At 42.0% G+C, this 17,500-nt stretch overlaps 2 protein-coding genes across 3 annotated transcripts in view; one reads left to right on the top strand and one right to left on the bottom strand.

The window, feature by feature from the left end:
• The window catches only part of LOC124385132 (NLR family CARD domain-containing protein 3-like), a 987,530-nt gene that overhangs the window by 657,401 nt on the left and 312,629 nt on the right, over positions 1–17,500 (top strand). The window lies entirely within an intron of this gene.
• Positions 2,413–3,505, bottom strand: LOC124385155. Its single transcript, XM_046848308.1, has 2 exons — positions 3,402–3,505; positions 2,413–3,308 (listed from the first exon to the last, which is right to left on the bottom strand). The coding sequence occupies exons 1-2, from the start codon at positions 3,474–3,476 to the stop codon at positions 2,661–2,663; spliced, it is 723 nt and encodes a 240-aa protein (XP_046704264.1). The 5' UTR covers positions 3,477–3,505; the 3' UTR covers positions 2,413–2,660.

Raw genomic sequence — 17,500 nt, forward strand, 5'->3', positions numbered from 1 at the left:
GACAACTTCAATAATTCAAAACAAGGAAACACAACACAAAGCTCTCCTACACACACACACACACACACACACACACACACACTGTAAAAGTACCCAAAAGATGTGAGGTAACAATTTGCATTCAGTCTGTTTGGGTAAATTTCACGCTGTACTGTTCGTAAAGAGTACCGGAATAAATCAGCTATAACAGGGCAATTGAAATGAGGTAAAATCTATTCATAATATTAGACAATAAATTACTTATTAAAAGTGAGTATTATTAACACTATTGTATTTTTTCAATGTATTTAATAATTGCTGTTATTAATTAACCAATAAGACTAACCATTATTGAATCAGGAAGGTAAACTTACTAATAACATTAAAAAGTTATCAAGAAATTGAGTTTTTTTTCCCTTTAAACAGCATTATAAAAATACAAATAAAAAAAAATTAGGCTAACATTGCTCAAATAGTGTGTCTACTTGTTCAATAATTAAACTTAGGACGCCTATTTGTTCAAATAACAAACATCTATTTGAAATTTACCAATTACTGTATCCTGAGACACTAATACTTAAATAGATGTATTTTTTATATATACAATAAGATACATTTCAAAACATTCTGACAACAACAACAACAACAACAACAACAACAACAAAGGCAAGAAGCAGTCTATTCCATGGGTTTAATTTTGAGGCTGTGAACCTTCTTGAGACACTTGCCTCCATCTAGCTCCAAAAGAAGTTTTTGAAATACTTCAAAAGTATTCTTGAGCTTCTTGGGATATTCAAGGTTGAGGGCATAGATTAATCCTATCAACAACATGCATGCCTTGGTTTTGTATCCACACCCACTGATCACTTGGATGCCCTCTATCACAATAGATACGTCTACTGGATCGTCCTCAGCTATGGGACTATGGATCAAAAGCACCTTCATAGTTTGTTCTGTTTGGCCCTTCTGGTCATTTTTCATGTTTAACTGGCAGAAATAAACAACAATAAACTTTAATGCAAGCAATAAGTTAAGAGAAAAATGTAATGCTTGAACCCAATAACATTTATCAACTAACACTACATGCTGTAAATAAGAAAATTGTTTGTTTATGAGGCTGTCTGTAAACACCTTGTGTATATTGGTCATTTTGTAACTTACCTGGGAGTCTTGGAAGAGCTCTTCTTGCGGCTCCCCTAGGAACTCAATGAGGCAGAGCACTGCATCCCTTTTATTCTCAATACTCTGAGACTGTAAAGAGATGCATTTTAATGACCAGCATTTTTTCTACAAATTAGTGTTTGCACTTTTTAGACTATTTGAACAAAAAACATACCTCATTTTCAGTGTTAAGGAGAGGGCGCATCCTGGTACCAACAGCACCTCTTTTGGGACGCATCAGCTGCAGAAGACAGGGTGTGTAACTGTCAAGCTTAAACATGAATGTTTGTTCCAGGGAAATAGTTGTTATCCGACGGAACTCCTCTTTGATCTAGTAAATAAGTAAACTGACAAAATAATGACAACTCTTCCAAATTCTAAAGATTTATATATGAAATATATTAGTAATATTTCTAATTAGCTTTATTTACACATTTAGGGGTATGATAGGTGTATGTAGGAATAAAGGTTGGAAACTATTGGCTTTTAAAAATACATTAGTGAAATAGAATAACAAATATAATTATTCTTACTTGAGTCTCAGTGAATAAAGCTGGCCACATCTCTTTGAAGACACTGATAGCTGGGCAGAGAGTCACCACCTCCTCTCTTCGAATTGAAATGTGCAAGGACAGTCAAAATGGAGACAGGGTATGGACTGTGTTCGACCAAAATGCCCATGTTTTAATCTATAGTGTTTTAATAGGTCCAATCGTTTTAATGTTGTGAAATTACATATTTTGCAGGGACTACAGACATAATTAAAAAACAAAACAAAACAAAGTTTTAGATTTCAACACTATAGTGTATTCAGCAATTGTGCATAAATTTAGCCTACTCAGGATTTTTGTATAATGGAGTGGACAATTGTAGGTTTAATTCATGCACAATTGCTGAATTTAAAATTAAACTGCTATGACATTAAATAACTGACATTCACATCCATATATCTATTTTTTAACATTAAAATAACATTTGTTGTCGTGACAAACGTCATTTCCTAAGCACAACTTAAAAATTATATTTTAAATGCTGTAGCTCTAGCTTAACACCAAACTGTTTGTCTTACCCACAACACTTACATTTACAGTTTTTTCTGATTGCTTAAGCACATTTTTTGTAACTATTGGCTATTTTTGCAAAACTCTACACACAAATAAGAAAACCTTTCACCCAATTATCAAAACATTGTAGTTCTCTTGCAAAAGCGAACACAGCTAGATTAACTCTTCACACCTTCGTAAAAATGGTGTTTTCGTATGAAACAGTAAACACAAGCCATCATCTACTAAGCACACAATGTGCCAACTACACACTGATGGTATGAATACAAAACACATCTGGCTTTTGCTTTCTCTGTGTACAGATGTCAATTTGAGGTCATACTTTTGTCATAGTGTCATGTAAACATACAAGGATCCAAACTTCAAGTATTGGTGTTTATTCACACTCATCAAAACCAAGACAAAGTCAGAACACAAAATAGTAATTTCACAAAAAAAAAGAAAAAAAAAAGACAATCAGCCTACATCATGTCGTCTTTCTGGGTCCGGCCACAAAATCTCGTCCACATCGCATGCAATATCCTCCAGTCCAAGGCACCGGGGAAAATATCTCCTTGAATGCCGTATCCAGGCCTGACATGATGCCTGGTCAATATCTCCACATGCCTCCTCCATTGCCTGTAAAAGGGCTACCTGTTGATGAGGATGACGGTCGTACACTTTCCAGCGCCAGGCAGAGAAGAACTCCTCGATGGGATTTAAGAATGGAGAGTATGGAGGGAGGTTGAGTGCCATGAAGGATGGGTGGTCTGTAAACCAGTTGCAGACCAAAGCAGCCCTATGGAAACTAACATTGTCCCATATGATGACATATCGGGTATGCTCTGGTCTCTGAACAGTTAGCATGTCATGTAAGGTGTCCAGGAATGCAATAATGTGTGCAGTGTTGTATGGGCCTATGGTTGCATGATGGTGAACAACACCATTTTGGCTTATAGCTGCACACATGGTTATGTTACAACCACGTTGTCCTGGGACATTGATGATGGCACGGTGTCCAGTAATGTTCCTGCCACGTCTCCTGGTTTTACTGAGGTTAAAACCGGCCTCATCTACAAAAAGTAGCTCATGTCCCATTGCATCTGCTTCTAGTTCCATCACTCTCTGGACAAGACAAAACAAATGCAACACATCAGGCCCATGCACAGCACTACAGTATGCACTTCCAAATTCAGAACCAATGACACTATAGCTTACCTGCACATAGTCATATCGCAGTTGCTTTACACGTTCTGTGTTTCTCTCGAAAGGAACTCTGTAAATTTGCTTCATTCTTATTCTTATTCATTCTTATCCTGGGGCGCGCAAGTACACGACTTAGTGCAGAAATGCTTACACTGTGTATATTTTGAAAGATGGTGTCATTATCAATTATGCGCTGCTGTATTTCGTGCAGTCTTATTGCATTATTGGCAATCACCATGTTCACTATATGGGTCTCTTGCTCTGGAGTGAACATTCTTCCTCTGCCCCCAACATCTGGACGTCTAGCAATTCTGTAAAGTAACAATTTCAGTATTTTTGCATGTATGGTACTGTTGTGTTTCTCATTAGAGTATGGCAGTGCTACAAAGTACTTACCGATTCTCATTTCAAAATGTCCTAATGATGCTTGCCACAGTGTAGCGGCTTAAATTAGGCTGAACCTGTTGACCAGCTTCCCTCAGGGTCATCCCATGGTTGATGACATGGTCCACTATTGTAGCTCTGATGTCATCAGTTATTCTATTTCTTACTCTTCTTACCCTTCCTCTTTCCCCTCCTCGTCCTCTCCTTGCTCCTCCTTGTCCTCTTCCTCTAACTTCCTCTAACCCTCTCGCTTCTTCACCTCCACGTCCTCTCCCTCGGCCTCCTCGTCCTCTTCTTGCTCCTCCTTGTCCTCTTCCTCTAACTTCCTCTAACCCTCTCGCTTTTTCACCTCCACGTCCTCTCCCTCGGCCTCCTCGGCCTCTTCTTCACCTCCACGTCCTCTTCCTCCAACTTCTTCACCTCCACGTCCTCTCCCTCGGCCTCCTCTGATTCTCACTCTTCTCACTCTTACTGCTCCTTCCATTGTACTCCACACAGACAGCTTACCTGTGGCTTATTTACAGTGCTTAGGCTGATTGCAAAGTGAACTAATTATCTAAAACAGTTTTCACATGTGAAAGTGTGCCAGACAGTTGGCAAAATAGTGTTAATGATAGCCATACATGTGTATAATTTTGCTAGGAGTGTGTTGGAAATTTGGTAATTGAGTGTAAGCAGTGAGTTGTGTTTAAAGTTCTGCAAAAAGAGTGTTGTGCAGTGAATTGTGCCTACAGTTTTGCAAACTGTGTGTTACAAAATTGCAAACTGAGTGCAAAGCAGTGTTTGTGCTTTTAGTTTTGCAAACTCAGTGAGTGGTTTTGCTATACGTATTAATAGTTTTAGAAATTGTGCTACAAGAATCACGATTAGCGCTTAAGCATTCAGAAAAAACTGTAAACGTGCTTTCTGGTAAACTTTCAGTTAGCCTAAACATTGGCTAATGGAGTCACACACAGCTATCTGAGTTAGCTATGCTACTATCTACCTTTCTGTAACCTAATAAAACTTATATTACAATATAATAGCACGGGTAAAAGTTTCTAAATCGCGTTCTTGCAGTACCATTAGCGATTCAATAATGCAGAAAAAGCACATTTTTAACATTAGTACAAGAGAAAATGTGTTTTTAGCTAGCTCGCTATGACCGATGTCCGAAGCTTTACGTGAACTCCTTGTCTAACATAGAACAATGACCACAATCTTATGACAGATAAAACTAACTAAGTGCCCGTTTCCTTTTATTACATGATAAATATGCAGGCTAAAAAAGTTATCTTACCGTCAGCACTGAAGCTTGACAATGTAGTCAACTTCCACAATCCAGCTCGCCCAACGAACATGTGCCCCAAATAGCTCTTGCTCTTACAGACAGGGTTTTTGGGTATATATTACAAAGTTTTTTTAGTTTGCAGTTATTACTATAAATAATTAGGTAGTGTGGGTTAATTGTACTCATTATTATATAATTAATCGTGCTGACTTACATATTATGTAAATGGTACACTATTGGCAAGGGTAATATTTACCACCCACCTTTGACTTTTAAAATCCTTCATTTGACATTAGTCATGTTTAATAAGAGATCCTATCAGGTTTGATTTGTAAGTTAAATAAATAAATAAGTAAATACAAAATATATGAAAAAATAAATAAAAATCAGGTAATGACATTTAAATGTTGGGGGAGAGGTGTGTGTGTGTGTGTGTGTGTGTGTGTGAGTGTGTGTGTGTGTGTATGTGTGTGAGATCATTTAGTTCAGTTCTGGTGCAAAACACAATTCTTCATCTCTCACAGAACACAGAGCTTTTCCACAACACCACACAACCTCAAAAATCTTCACCTCCCTCACACTCATACACATTAACATCAACCAAGATTTTGCCAGTCTGGAGAACATTCTGTTTGCGTCATAATCAGCATTTTGTGTTGTTTAGTTTTTTCTGCTCAGGTATGTGGCCACTTTCTCCTGCCCAAAAAAATGGATCAGTTGGCACATGAACCTGTTTCTCCTGACGTACTTAAAACCAAGAATAAAACACTGAAGTGTAAAAATTCACATTAAAAAAACTTAAAATAAGTTTTAAAAGCACAAACAGTGACTGTAACCTGGAGCAGTGGGTAAAAGTGTGAAAAACAGTTTCTCTCTGTGAACAGAACGGAGTCCTGCAGAACATCAGGGTTTAATATAAAAGAGTTCACAGAGATGATGCAGTGTAAAATCCTCCACTGGAGCTCGGCAGTGTTTTTGGTTAACGGTGGTTTGTACAGTGTCTCCACTCTGGTTTAATATCATCATTAAAACCAAGAACATTTCTCCACTGGGGGTCCACCCTCCCACTCAGTTTATTCTTATTTAAAACCTTAACACGGGCCGTGTAGAGCAGCTCTGCTGTTAGTGTGGACCTCCAGCGGTGTAGGAGCTGATTGGCGATGCACAGGGACCGAGTCCCATATTTGCAGCCAGGTCCTCCCCTCGTGACAGGTCTGTCCCTGTGATGTTTACCAGCTCCTGGAGTGTGACGATCTTAGAGGAGATCAGGGCTCTGGACAGTGTGGGGGTGGTTGCACTGGAGATGTCCAGATGACTCCTGTTGACCAGGGGCTCCTCCAGCAGCCAGTGTAGTGTTCCACACCTCTTAGTGTCAACAGTCTGCTACACTGACTCAGGACTACAGTTTGCTTCTGATCATCATCACTGCACCCCGCAAAGTCATTATCTGCAATAAATTGACATTCGGTGCAACCCAGATGAGGATGAAGAGGTTCCCTCTTGGGTCTGGTTCCTCTCAAGGTTTCTTCCCTATGCCATCTCGGGGAGTTTTTCCTTGCTACAGTCGCCACTGGCTTGCTCATCAGGGACAAACTTACACTTATAAAGAACATATTCACTTTTTATCACCACATTATCTGTGTAAAGCTGCTTTGAGACAATGTTCATTAATAAAAGTGCAAAACAAATACAAATTAATTGAATTGAATTAATCCATTTTTTAAAAGTCCACAGTAAAAAACTGGTAATCCAGAGAGATCAGGTGCTCATTTAAAACAAAGTTCTGTCCAGTCTCAGTCCTCCTGCCATGTGCAAAAGTCCACTAGCTGCTGTTCTCCAAACCAGGTTCCTGGGCCCAGTTAGGAATCTCTGGATGAACTGGAGGTGAAAGGCTGCAGCTCTACTGGCGGGATGAACAAGCCCTTGTCCCCTTCCTTCTTGGGCAGATAGAAGACACTCTGCGGAATCCAGTGCAGACCATCCCAGAAGAAGTTGACAAGCAGAGCCTGGATGTTTGCTAGCAGGTTTGGCGGTGGATCTATACATGCCAGCTTGTTCCACAGGGATAATGCTGCTAGGTTGTTCGCCCCCTGTGGGACATCTTCGGGACCAGCCACTTCCACCTGCTCAGTCTGCCCTTGATGTGCTCTAAAGTGCCTTCGCAGTTTTTACAAAAAAAATTCATGACTCCCCAGGTAAACAGCATACATTGTCAAATATCAACCTGCCAGGCACACAGAATGTTTGGTCATCATAAATGATCTGCTCCATCACCTTCGCCAGTGTCGAGGCTAAAGCTTTTGACAGCAGCTTGCAGTCAGTGCACAGTAGACTCTGTCAGTTCTTCAGGTGGGTCAGGTCTCCCTTTTTTTGGCAGCATGGTCAGGATGGGGCTCGTCTTCGATCTCCACATCTCCCCATCCTCTTGCACTGGTGTAGTGACAGGTGTCTCCTGGCGCAGGCAGCTCCAGCACTGCTCCAGAGCCCACTCTGACTTTTTCGGTTTCACAAGGCCTCTCCTGGCCCAGTTCAGCTGAGCATGGCTTCTTCTGGCCAGGTTCAGCCGAGCAGGGCTTTTCTGGGCCGGTTTAGCCAAGCAGGGCCTTTCTGGGCCTGGTTCAGCCGAACAGTTCAATTTCACTTCAATTCATTTTTATTTGTATAGCGCTTTTAACAATGAACATTGTCTCAAAGCAGCTTTACACAGATAATGTGGTGATTAAACGTAAATATGTTCTTTGTAAGTATGTTCGTCCCTGATGAGCAACTGTGGCAAGGAAAAACTCCCCGAGATGGCATAAGGAAGAAACCTTGAGAGGAACCAGACTCAAGAGGGAACCCATCCTCATCTGGGTTGCACCAAATGTCCATTTGAAGCAGATATACAATGTTGCGGGTTACAGTGATGACGATCAGAAGCAAACTGCACTCCCGAGTCAGTGCAGCAGACCGCCGACACCAACTACAGTCCAATCCGTCCTCAAAGCACCCGTTCTACTCCGGAATTACATGGAACCACCCAAGGTGTTGATGAGATACCGTCCCAAGCTGCACAGAAGTGTGAAGATCCACGGAGGGAGAGGGGCAGGAACAGTGGTCACTGGAGCCTCAGGAGCATGTTTAACTCGACCGAGAGAGAGAGAGAGAGAGAGAGAGGGTGATGGGAAGAGAAGGATATGGATTATTAAGTGTAACTATTGGTGTATGAAAGTTAATGTCACTGTGCAGTTTGGACTCCGGCAAGACTCGCTATGGCAGCATAACTAAAAGGGAGAACCAGAAGGTAACACAGACATGAGGGATCTCTGGGATAAGAGACGACCCACCACACCACCGTCAACAAACCCGAGTGAACGTGTGAATGTGAGGGGACGACAGCATACAAATATACCAGTTCACCAAACACTCTATATCCATGTTCCTCCAGATCTGAGCCTTTACCTAAGAAAATCTACTGATAAAAGGCTTGACTAAATAAATAAGTTTTCAACCTCGACTTGAACACTGAGACTGTGTCCGAGTCCCGAACACTGATTGGAAGGCTGTTCCATAACTGTGGGGCTTTATAAGAGAAAGATCTGCCCCCTGCTGTAGTCTTCATTATTTGAGGAACCAACAGATAGCCAGCACCTTTTGATCTAAGTAGGCGTGGAGGATCATACTGGTACAGAAGTTCACTCAGATACTGCGGTGCGAGACCGTTAAGTGCTTTATACGTCAGTAGTAATATTTTATAATCAATGCGAGATTTGATTGGGAGCCAGTGTAGACTGATTAAAACAGGGGTGATGTGGTCATATTTCCTAGATCTAGTGAGGACCCTTGCTGCTGCATTCTGGACTAACTGAAGCTTATTTATGCACTTACTCCAACACCCAGACAGTAAAGCGTTACAGTAGTCTAATCTAGAAGTAACAAAAGCATGAACTAGTTTTTCTGCATCCTGTAACGACATCATATTTCTAATCTTAGCAATATTTCTAAGGTGAAAGAAGGCGATTCTGGTGATATTATTCACGTGAGACTCAAAGGAAAGACTCGGGTCAATAATCACACCAAGGTCTTTGACAGCCGTACATGCTGAAACAGAAACACCATCCAGAGATGCTACGTAATCGGAAAGTTTACTTCTAGCTGCATGTGGTCCTAGTAAAAGTACTTCCGTCTTATCTGAGTTGAGCAGAAGAAAGTTATTAAGCATCCACTGTCTAATGTCCTTTACACACTTCTCAACATTGTTAAGCTGATCTCTCTCATCTGGCTTTGCTGAAATATACAGCTGTGTGTCATCAGCATAGCAATGGAAGCGAATCCCATGTTTATGAATAATTTCACCAAGAGGCAGCATATATAAAGAGAAAAGCAGTGGGCCTAAGACAGATCCTTGAGGAACACCAAACTTTACCTCATAGAGTGTGGAGAACTCACCATTTACATCCACAAACTGATAGCGATCAGTCAAATAAGACCTGAGCCAAGAGAGAGCTGTTCCTTTATTCCTACAACGTTCTCAAGTCTAGCAAGCAGTATAGTGTGATCAATGGTGTCAAAAGCTGCACTAAGGTCGAGCAAAACAAGTAAGGAGACAAAACCCTGATCAGAGGCCAATAACAGGTCATTTACCACCTTAACTAGCGCCGTCTCTGTGCTATGATGAGGCCGAAATCCTGACTGATACATTTCAAAATGTTATTCATAAGCAGATGTGAGCAGAACTGCTGTGCTACAACCTTTTCTAAAATTTTGGATATAAAGGGGAGATTTGATATCGGTCTGTAGTTGGACAACTGACATGGGTCAAGGTCAGGTTTCTTAATAAGGGGTGGATAACTGCCAGTTTGAAGGATTTGGTACATAACCAGTGCTAATGGAAGAGTTAATTATTTTTAAAACAGGTTCAATTCCCTCTGGAGCTATCTGTTTAAAGAAACTTGTAGGCAAGGGATCGAGAATACAGGTTGATGATTTTGATGAGGAGATTAATGAAATTAAGTCATTCTCATGAATAGGAGTGAAGCTTTGTAGTTGATTGTCTGCTATAATGACACTGCTGTCTACAGGGTTACTTGTAAAATAATTTGGATTTATATTAACCGTCTGGATTTCTTGCCTGATGTTTTCAATTTTATTATTAAAAAAGTTCATGAAATCATTACTACCTATTGATGGTGTGCATGTGAGTGCAGTGCTTTTATTCCCTGTAATTTTGCTACCGTGCTGAATAAAAATCTAGGATTCTGCTTGTTATTTTCTATGAGGGTGGAGAAATATGCTGATCTGGCAGCACTAAGAGATTTTCTATAATTTAGGAGATTCTCCTTCCATGCTATTTGAAATACTGTTAATTTTGTTTGACTCCATTTACGTTCTAATTTTCGAGTGGTGCGCGTATGATCATTATACCACTGTGCTAATTTTTTCTCCCTGATCATTTTGGTCTTAAGGGGCGCTACATCATCTAGAGTGTAACGTAACGTTGTTTCTAGATGTTCAGTGTCCCAGTCGAGCTCTGCGGGGTCTGACGGAGATCTATTTAATATCGTAATATCAGGAAGATAATTAATAAAACGCGCTGCTGTAGCTGACGTGAAAGTACGCTTAACACGGTAACGTGGTGAGGTAGAAATGCAATGATTGAGGCAAATTTTTTACGAGATTAGATAATGGTCTGAAATAGCTTCAGACTGTGGAATTATGACTAAATTTAATTTTTAATCCAAATGTTAACAACAAATCGAGAGTGTGTCCACCACTATGAGTGGGTCCTATAACATTCTGATTAATTCCAACTGAATCTAGAATGGACACAACTGCTGCTCTTAAGGAGTCTTCCTGATTATCAAAATGAATATTAAAGTCACCAACAATTAATGCTTTGTCTAAAGAAGTAGCTAGATTTGTAATGAAATCTGCAAATTCTATCAGAAAATCAGAGTAGGGCCCTGGGGTCTATAAATAATAATTAGTGGAATTAACTGACTTGACCTGCTTTCAGACACTGAATATTTTATGTTGGTGTAAAGAACTTCAAATGTTTTACATTTTTGTTTAGTCTTTTGTGTGACGTTTAGATTATTATTATAAATAGCTGCTACTCCACCTCCTCTGCCATTTAGACGGGGTTGGTGTATGTAACTATACCCAGGAGGACTCGCCTCATTTAATGCTACATATTCATTCGATTTAATCCACGTTTCTGTCAAACACATTATATTAAACTCCTGGTCGTTAATAATTTCGTTTATAGTCAGCGCTTTTGACATGAGAGATCTAATATTCAACAATCCTATTTTTAGATCAGAGGTGCTGGCTGTGCGTTCAGTCCTATTTAATTTAATGTTAATCAGGTTACTAAAACAGACTTTCTGATAATTCCTATATTTTGGTTTTGCTCGGGGGACAGACACAGTCTCAATATGGTGGATCCTGGTGGCGACTCTGTGCAGCTAGCAGGCGGTCGGTTTAGCCTGTCTGTCTGCTCCCTGGCCTTGGCTCTAGACAGTCACTTGTTAAATAGTGCTGTTCTGAGACTATGACCTATACTACAAGAAATGAGAGCAGCACCTTCCCGGGTGGGATGGATACCGTCCCGCCCTAACAGGCCAGCCTTGCCCTCAAAATTGCTCCAATTATTAATGAAGCCCACATTATTTTTGGAGCACCACTCGAACATCCAGCAGTTCAGCGACCATAACCTGCTGTAGGCTACATCGCCACGTCGCATTGGGATGGGGCCAGAGCATATTACAGCATCGGACATTGCCTTCGCTCTTAGTAACCTCTGACTGTCGAAGGCGTATATCATTAGCTCCTGTGTGAAAAACTATCTTAGAGAACCTGTGCTTTCCTAAGAATCTAAGCTGACCTGCTATGTCCGGCGCCCTGGCTCCCGGTATACACATAACCTGTGCTGCTGGTGCCCCTAAAGGTCTAGCTAATTTCACGTGCCTCAGAATGGAGTCTCCTAAAACCAGAGCTCTTTCAGGTTTCTCAGCGGGTGCTTCACTGAGGAGAGCAAACCTGTTGGACACGGAGAGGAATGGTGCTCCCATGGGCGAGCCTTAGCGTTAGCTTTGGCTTTGCGAGTATGCCGCCGAGTTGTCACCCATTCGCCCCGCTGCGAGGGCTCTAATGCCGGAGTCGGGGGAATATTACCTTCACCTAGGGCATCCAGACTTTCCCCTGCAGAACCTGGACTGCTCTCGCACTCACTACTTCTCTCTAGACTCTGGATGCGCTCCTCTAATGCTAAGATCTTCTCCGTCAAAGAGCAAACTAGCTTACACTTCTCACAGATAAAATTATCGCTAACAACGGAGAAAGACCGACTAAACATGTCACACTTCACACACTGAGTGAACTGGATGTTCGCCATAATAGAGAAATGACGTACCTTAATGTGATTACTGTAGTGTGTGTTCGTAGTTCTGGTGAATGTCCTTCACTCACTGCTTTCAAACCCTCAGACAGGGAAAAAAAGCGCTCTTCCGACAGCAAAAATAGTCGAGACGGAGCCAACGGAAAGTGAAGGATGCAGGAAATCAAAACGATATTTTGATATTTTAAAGCGAGAAAACTGTAGAAAAACTTAAAACGCCGATACAAACAAAATTCCCGGTGAACAGTTCAACAACAGGAAACAGGAAACAAATCACTCTCGTCACTGAGTGAATGTGAGTGCTCAGTACTTGCAGAACTGAAGTGCTATGTTCACTTGCTCACTTAATTCTGCAGTGCTTTTGCCAGTCCAGTTCAGCTGAGCAGGGTCTTTCTGGGCCCGGTTAAGCTGAGCAGAGCTTCTCTGGGGTGGTTATATTGTCTCTGTCTTCTAGGACTAGTGACTAACTGACCACATTTAAAACATTTGATTTCTGAGTCAGTGGAAACAAAGATGTTGTAGTCAAACCCATCAATCCTTAACTTAAAGACCACATGTAGTTCCTCAAGACCTTCATTCAGAACCATAAAAAACAGTGGGGACTTACAGCCGAGGGGGATTTTCTTCATGGGGGAGATGGTTTGCTCATACCGAGACAGCTCTTTAAGAATTGCCTCAATCACTGATAAAAAGAAGAACATTAGATAGCATGAGCTTTTTTGCAGGAGAACTGAGGGAAGAAACCAGAATACACTCATTATTGATGATAATTCCTTTCCAGATCCGTTTAGTCACTTTGTCCAGATTATTTAAGAAAACCACAGTTGCACTTTTCATCCGGGAGGCAGAGACAATGTTCTCATGCCCCACCACATTTCCAACCGCTAACACACACTTCTCTACACTCGCACACACACTCACACACACACACACACACACACACTCACTCCTCTCAAACAGCCTCGCACTCGGAAACGCCATGCTGAATACTCACATACACACACACACACACTTACACGCCCGCGCACGCTAGTACACACGCACACACTCTCTCACACACACACACACACACACACACACACACACACACATACACTAGGTTATTTAGAGATGTACACGCCACACTCACCAGAGAGAGAAAAGAGAGAGAGAGAGAGGTGGAAAAGTGAATTGGTGATGATGATGATGGTGATGATGATGTCATCACGGTCTTTACAGCAGCTGACTCATCACTGCTTTTGCTTTGAAAACTACCTTTACCCTTTTTTTTTACTTTTTCTTTTCTTTACCTCTTACACTCCGTACTACTCTATCATCCGTTCACTTCCGTTCTCTCTCTCTCTCTCTCTCTCTCTCTCTCTCTCTCTCTCTAACTCTCTAACTCTCTCTCTGAGTATCTGTCGGTTTCTCCATGCTCGAACTGGTTGTTGCCGTGAGCGACGAGAAGCTGTCATCTCTCGTTAACATCTCCACAATGACCAGGCATCTTGCTCTTGATTAGAGCAAGTGTGTGTGTGTGTGTGTGTGTGTGTGTGTGTGTGTGTGTGTGTGTGTTGTGTGTGTGTGTGTTGTGTGTGTGTGTGTACCCATATTCTATACATGAACACAATACTCCACACTCCACATTCACCACACAATCCACACACACCATACTCCACACACTTCTCATTCACCACACACTCCACATTAACCACACATTCCTCACACTCCACACTCCACACTCACCACACAATCCACATTCTCCACTCTACACACTCACCACACAGTCCATTCTCCACACACTCCACATTCTCCACTCTACACACTCACCACACAATCCACATTCTCCACACACTCCACATTCTCCACACTCTACACACTCACCACACAATCCACATTCTCCACACACTCCACATTCTCCACACTCCACACACTCTATACTCCACACACTTCTCATTCACCACACACTCCACATTAACCACACATTCCTTACACTCCACACACTCTATACTCCACACACTTCTCAGTCACCACACACTCCACATTAACCACATTCCTCACACTCCACACTTCAAACTCCACATTCACCACACACTCCACCTCCACACACTCCACATTCACCACACATTCACCACACTCCACACTCCACACACTCCACATTCACCACACAATCCACATTAACCACACATTCCTCACGCTCCACACACTCCACACTCCACATTCACCACACACCACACTCCACACCCACACACTCCACACTCCACACTCCACACACTCCACATTCACCACACACTCCACACTCCACACACTCCACATTCACCACATTCCACATTCTCCACACACTCCACACACTCCACACTCACACACTCCACATTCACCCCACACTCCACACACTCCACATTCACCACACATTCCACATTCTCCACACACTCCACACTCCATACTCCACACACTCCACATTAACCACACATTCCTAACACTCCACATTCACCACACACTTCACATTCACCACACACCACACTCCACACACTCCACATTTACCACACAATCCACATTCTCCACACACTCCACATTCTCCACACACTCCACATTCACCACACAATCCACATTCTCCACACTTCACACACTCCACACAATCCACATTCACCACACAATCCACATCCTCCACACACTCCTCAAATTCCACTCTTCACATTCACGACACACTTCACACTCTCCACATTCACCCTCTCTGGCGTGGAGGATCATACTGGTACAGAAGTTCACTCAGATACTGCGGCGTGAGAGCGTTAAGTGCTTTATACGTCAGTAGTAGTATTTTATAATCAGTGTGAGATGTAATTGGGAGCAGTGTAGATGATTAAAACAGGGCTGATGTGCTCATATTTTCTAGATTTAGTGAGGACTGAAACTGTCGTGTCCTGCACTGTCCTGCATTTCTGTTTATTTCCTGTCTTTTGTCCTGCTCTCAGCATGTGTATTCCCTGTCCTGCGTATTGCCTAAATAAATCATTAGAGTCTTGAAAGTTCTCTAAAACCGACCTTTTTCCACCAACATCAGTCCATTACACACACAATTACAAAAAGCTTTTACACACACACACACACACACACACACACACACACACACACACACACACACACACATACGTATACACAGATACCCTACCTATATAGTTCACAAGAAATTGCAGAAATGGAAAGTAAATATACAGCTTGTGAGTGTGTGTGTGTGTGTGTGTGTGTAAGTGAGTGACCTTCTCCGGTAGTTTTGTGCCAGCTGTGACAGACATTGCTGCCTGAGGAGCCATAAAACTAATGTCAGATACTTTAGGCCATATCTGTCTCAGGTTTGTTTAAATACACACACACACACACACACACACACACACACACACTCACCAGCACCCTAATGTGAAGATGTCCATTAAAGGGAAATGTGGGAGTGTTTGGATGTTAGTAAGCATGGCTTGGACACTGTTGTCTGAGTCCCTCTGGGGAAGTGGGAGCTCAGTGGTTATGGCGTTGGGTTACTGATTGGAAAGTTGGAGGATCAAATCCCAGTATCTCCAAGCTCCCACTCTTGGAGCCCTTGAGCAAGGCCCTTAACCCTCTGTCCTCCAGGGGTGCTGCATCATGGCTGACCCTGTGCTTGACCCCTATTTTCTTAACATCATCTGGATAAGTGAAGAAAGAATTTCACTGTGCTGTAACCTCCACGTTTTCCACCAGAATTCCTCCTGTCCCATAAGAGGACACAACACCCTGGATCACATCTACACCAATATTTAGGAAGCCTACAGAGCCATTTCCCGCCCCTAGGAACGTCTAATGACCCTGCATGACTCCCCACCTACACCCCATCATCAAATGTGTGAAGTCCTCAGTGTGGTTAAATGGAGCAGCATCTTCACAGCCTCTTTGTTCCAACATACAGGCTACAATGGTTTGCTTGAAATGTCCAGACATTTGTGGTATCGTTTTATATCTGAAGACCAGGAATCCTGAAGCTCATCCTAAGCAGATCCTGGCAAGTCAGTGATTGGTATAAATGCAGATAAAGGAGAACTTGGACACTTGAACTTCTGCCCCTTATGATGCTGAGACTGATATTTTTAATCTGTTTATTTTTGTGAAGCTTCTTTAAGACAGTGTCCATTATTAATATATTCATAATGTAGAGATTTGAAGACCTTCACCTGTGTGTGTGTGTGTGTGTGTGTGTGTGTGTGTGTGTGTGTGTGTGTGTGTGTATGTGAGCTACACTGGTGGATCAGAGTGATAGAGCGAGGAACCGCGTGACAGAGGAGTGTAGTACTTCCTCCAGCTAAATCTTCTTTACTCGTTTATTAGAGGAGGGAACATATGGTGTGTTAAAGTGCGCACTTCTCTTCATCCAACCCCACAGGGAGAATGTCTCACTGCGTTACTAACGCATCAGCAGCCCCCTGCGCTCCTGCTTTTTCTTCTCTTCTCCTCTCCATCTCAACTCAGGATAGGAGAAGAGAGGAGAGGAGATGGAGAGAGGAGGAAATGAGATTATATGAGAAAAGAGAAAATGGAGAGGATCTCCATGTCCTGTCTTCTCTCCTCTCATCTCATCTCATCTCAATATTTTCTCCTCTCAATCTTCTCTCCTCATCTTCTCTCCATCTTCTCTCCTGTCCTCTCTCCTCTCATCTCATCTTCTCTCCATCTCATCGCATCTCCTCCTCACTCCATATCCTCCTTTCTCCATCTCCTACTCTCTCCATCTCATCTTCTCTCCATTTCATCTCATCTCCACCTCTCCTCTCTTCTCCTCTCCTATCACTCGGTTTCTACTTTCTTTCTTCTCTGTTTTTGCCTTTGTAATTTCTCTCTGTTCTTTTCTTACATTCTATAAGTGCAATTTTCACATTCTCTCTTTCACTTTCTCTTCCACTTTATTTTTATTTCTGTCACTCTCGTTTCCTCTCTTTCACTCTCTTTTCCTCTCTATTCCACTCAATTTCTTTTCTCATTCTTCCCTCTTTCATTCTCTTTGTATATCACTCCCCCTCTCTCTTCTATCTTTATCTCACCCTGATTATATCTAACTCTCTTTCTCTCGGTCACTGT

The sequence above is a fragment of the Silurus meridionalis genome, chromosome 4 (assembly GCF_014805685.1).
Source record: "Silurus meridionalis isolate SWU-2019-XX chromosome 4, ASM1480568v1, whole genome shotgun sequence".
Classification (NCBI taxonomy): Eukaryota; Metazoa; Chordata; class Actinopteri; order Siluriformes; family Siluridae; genus Silurus; species Silurus meridionalis.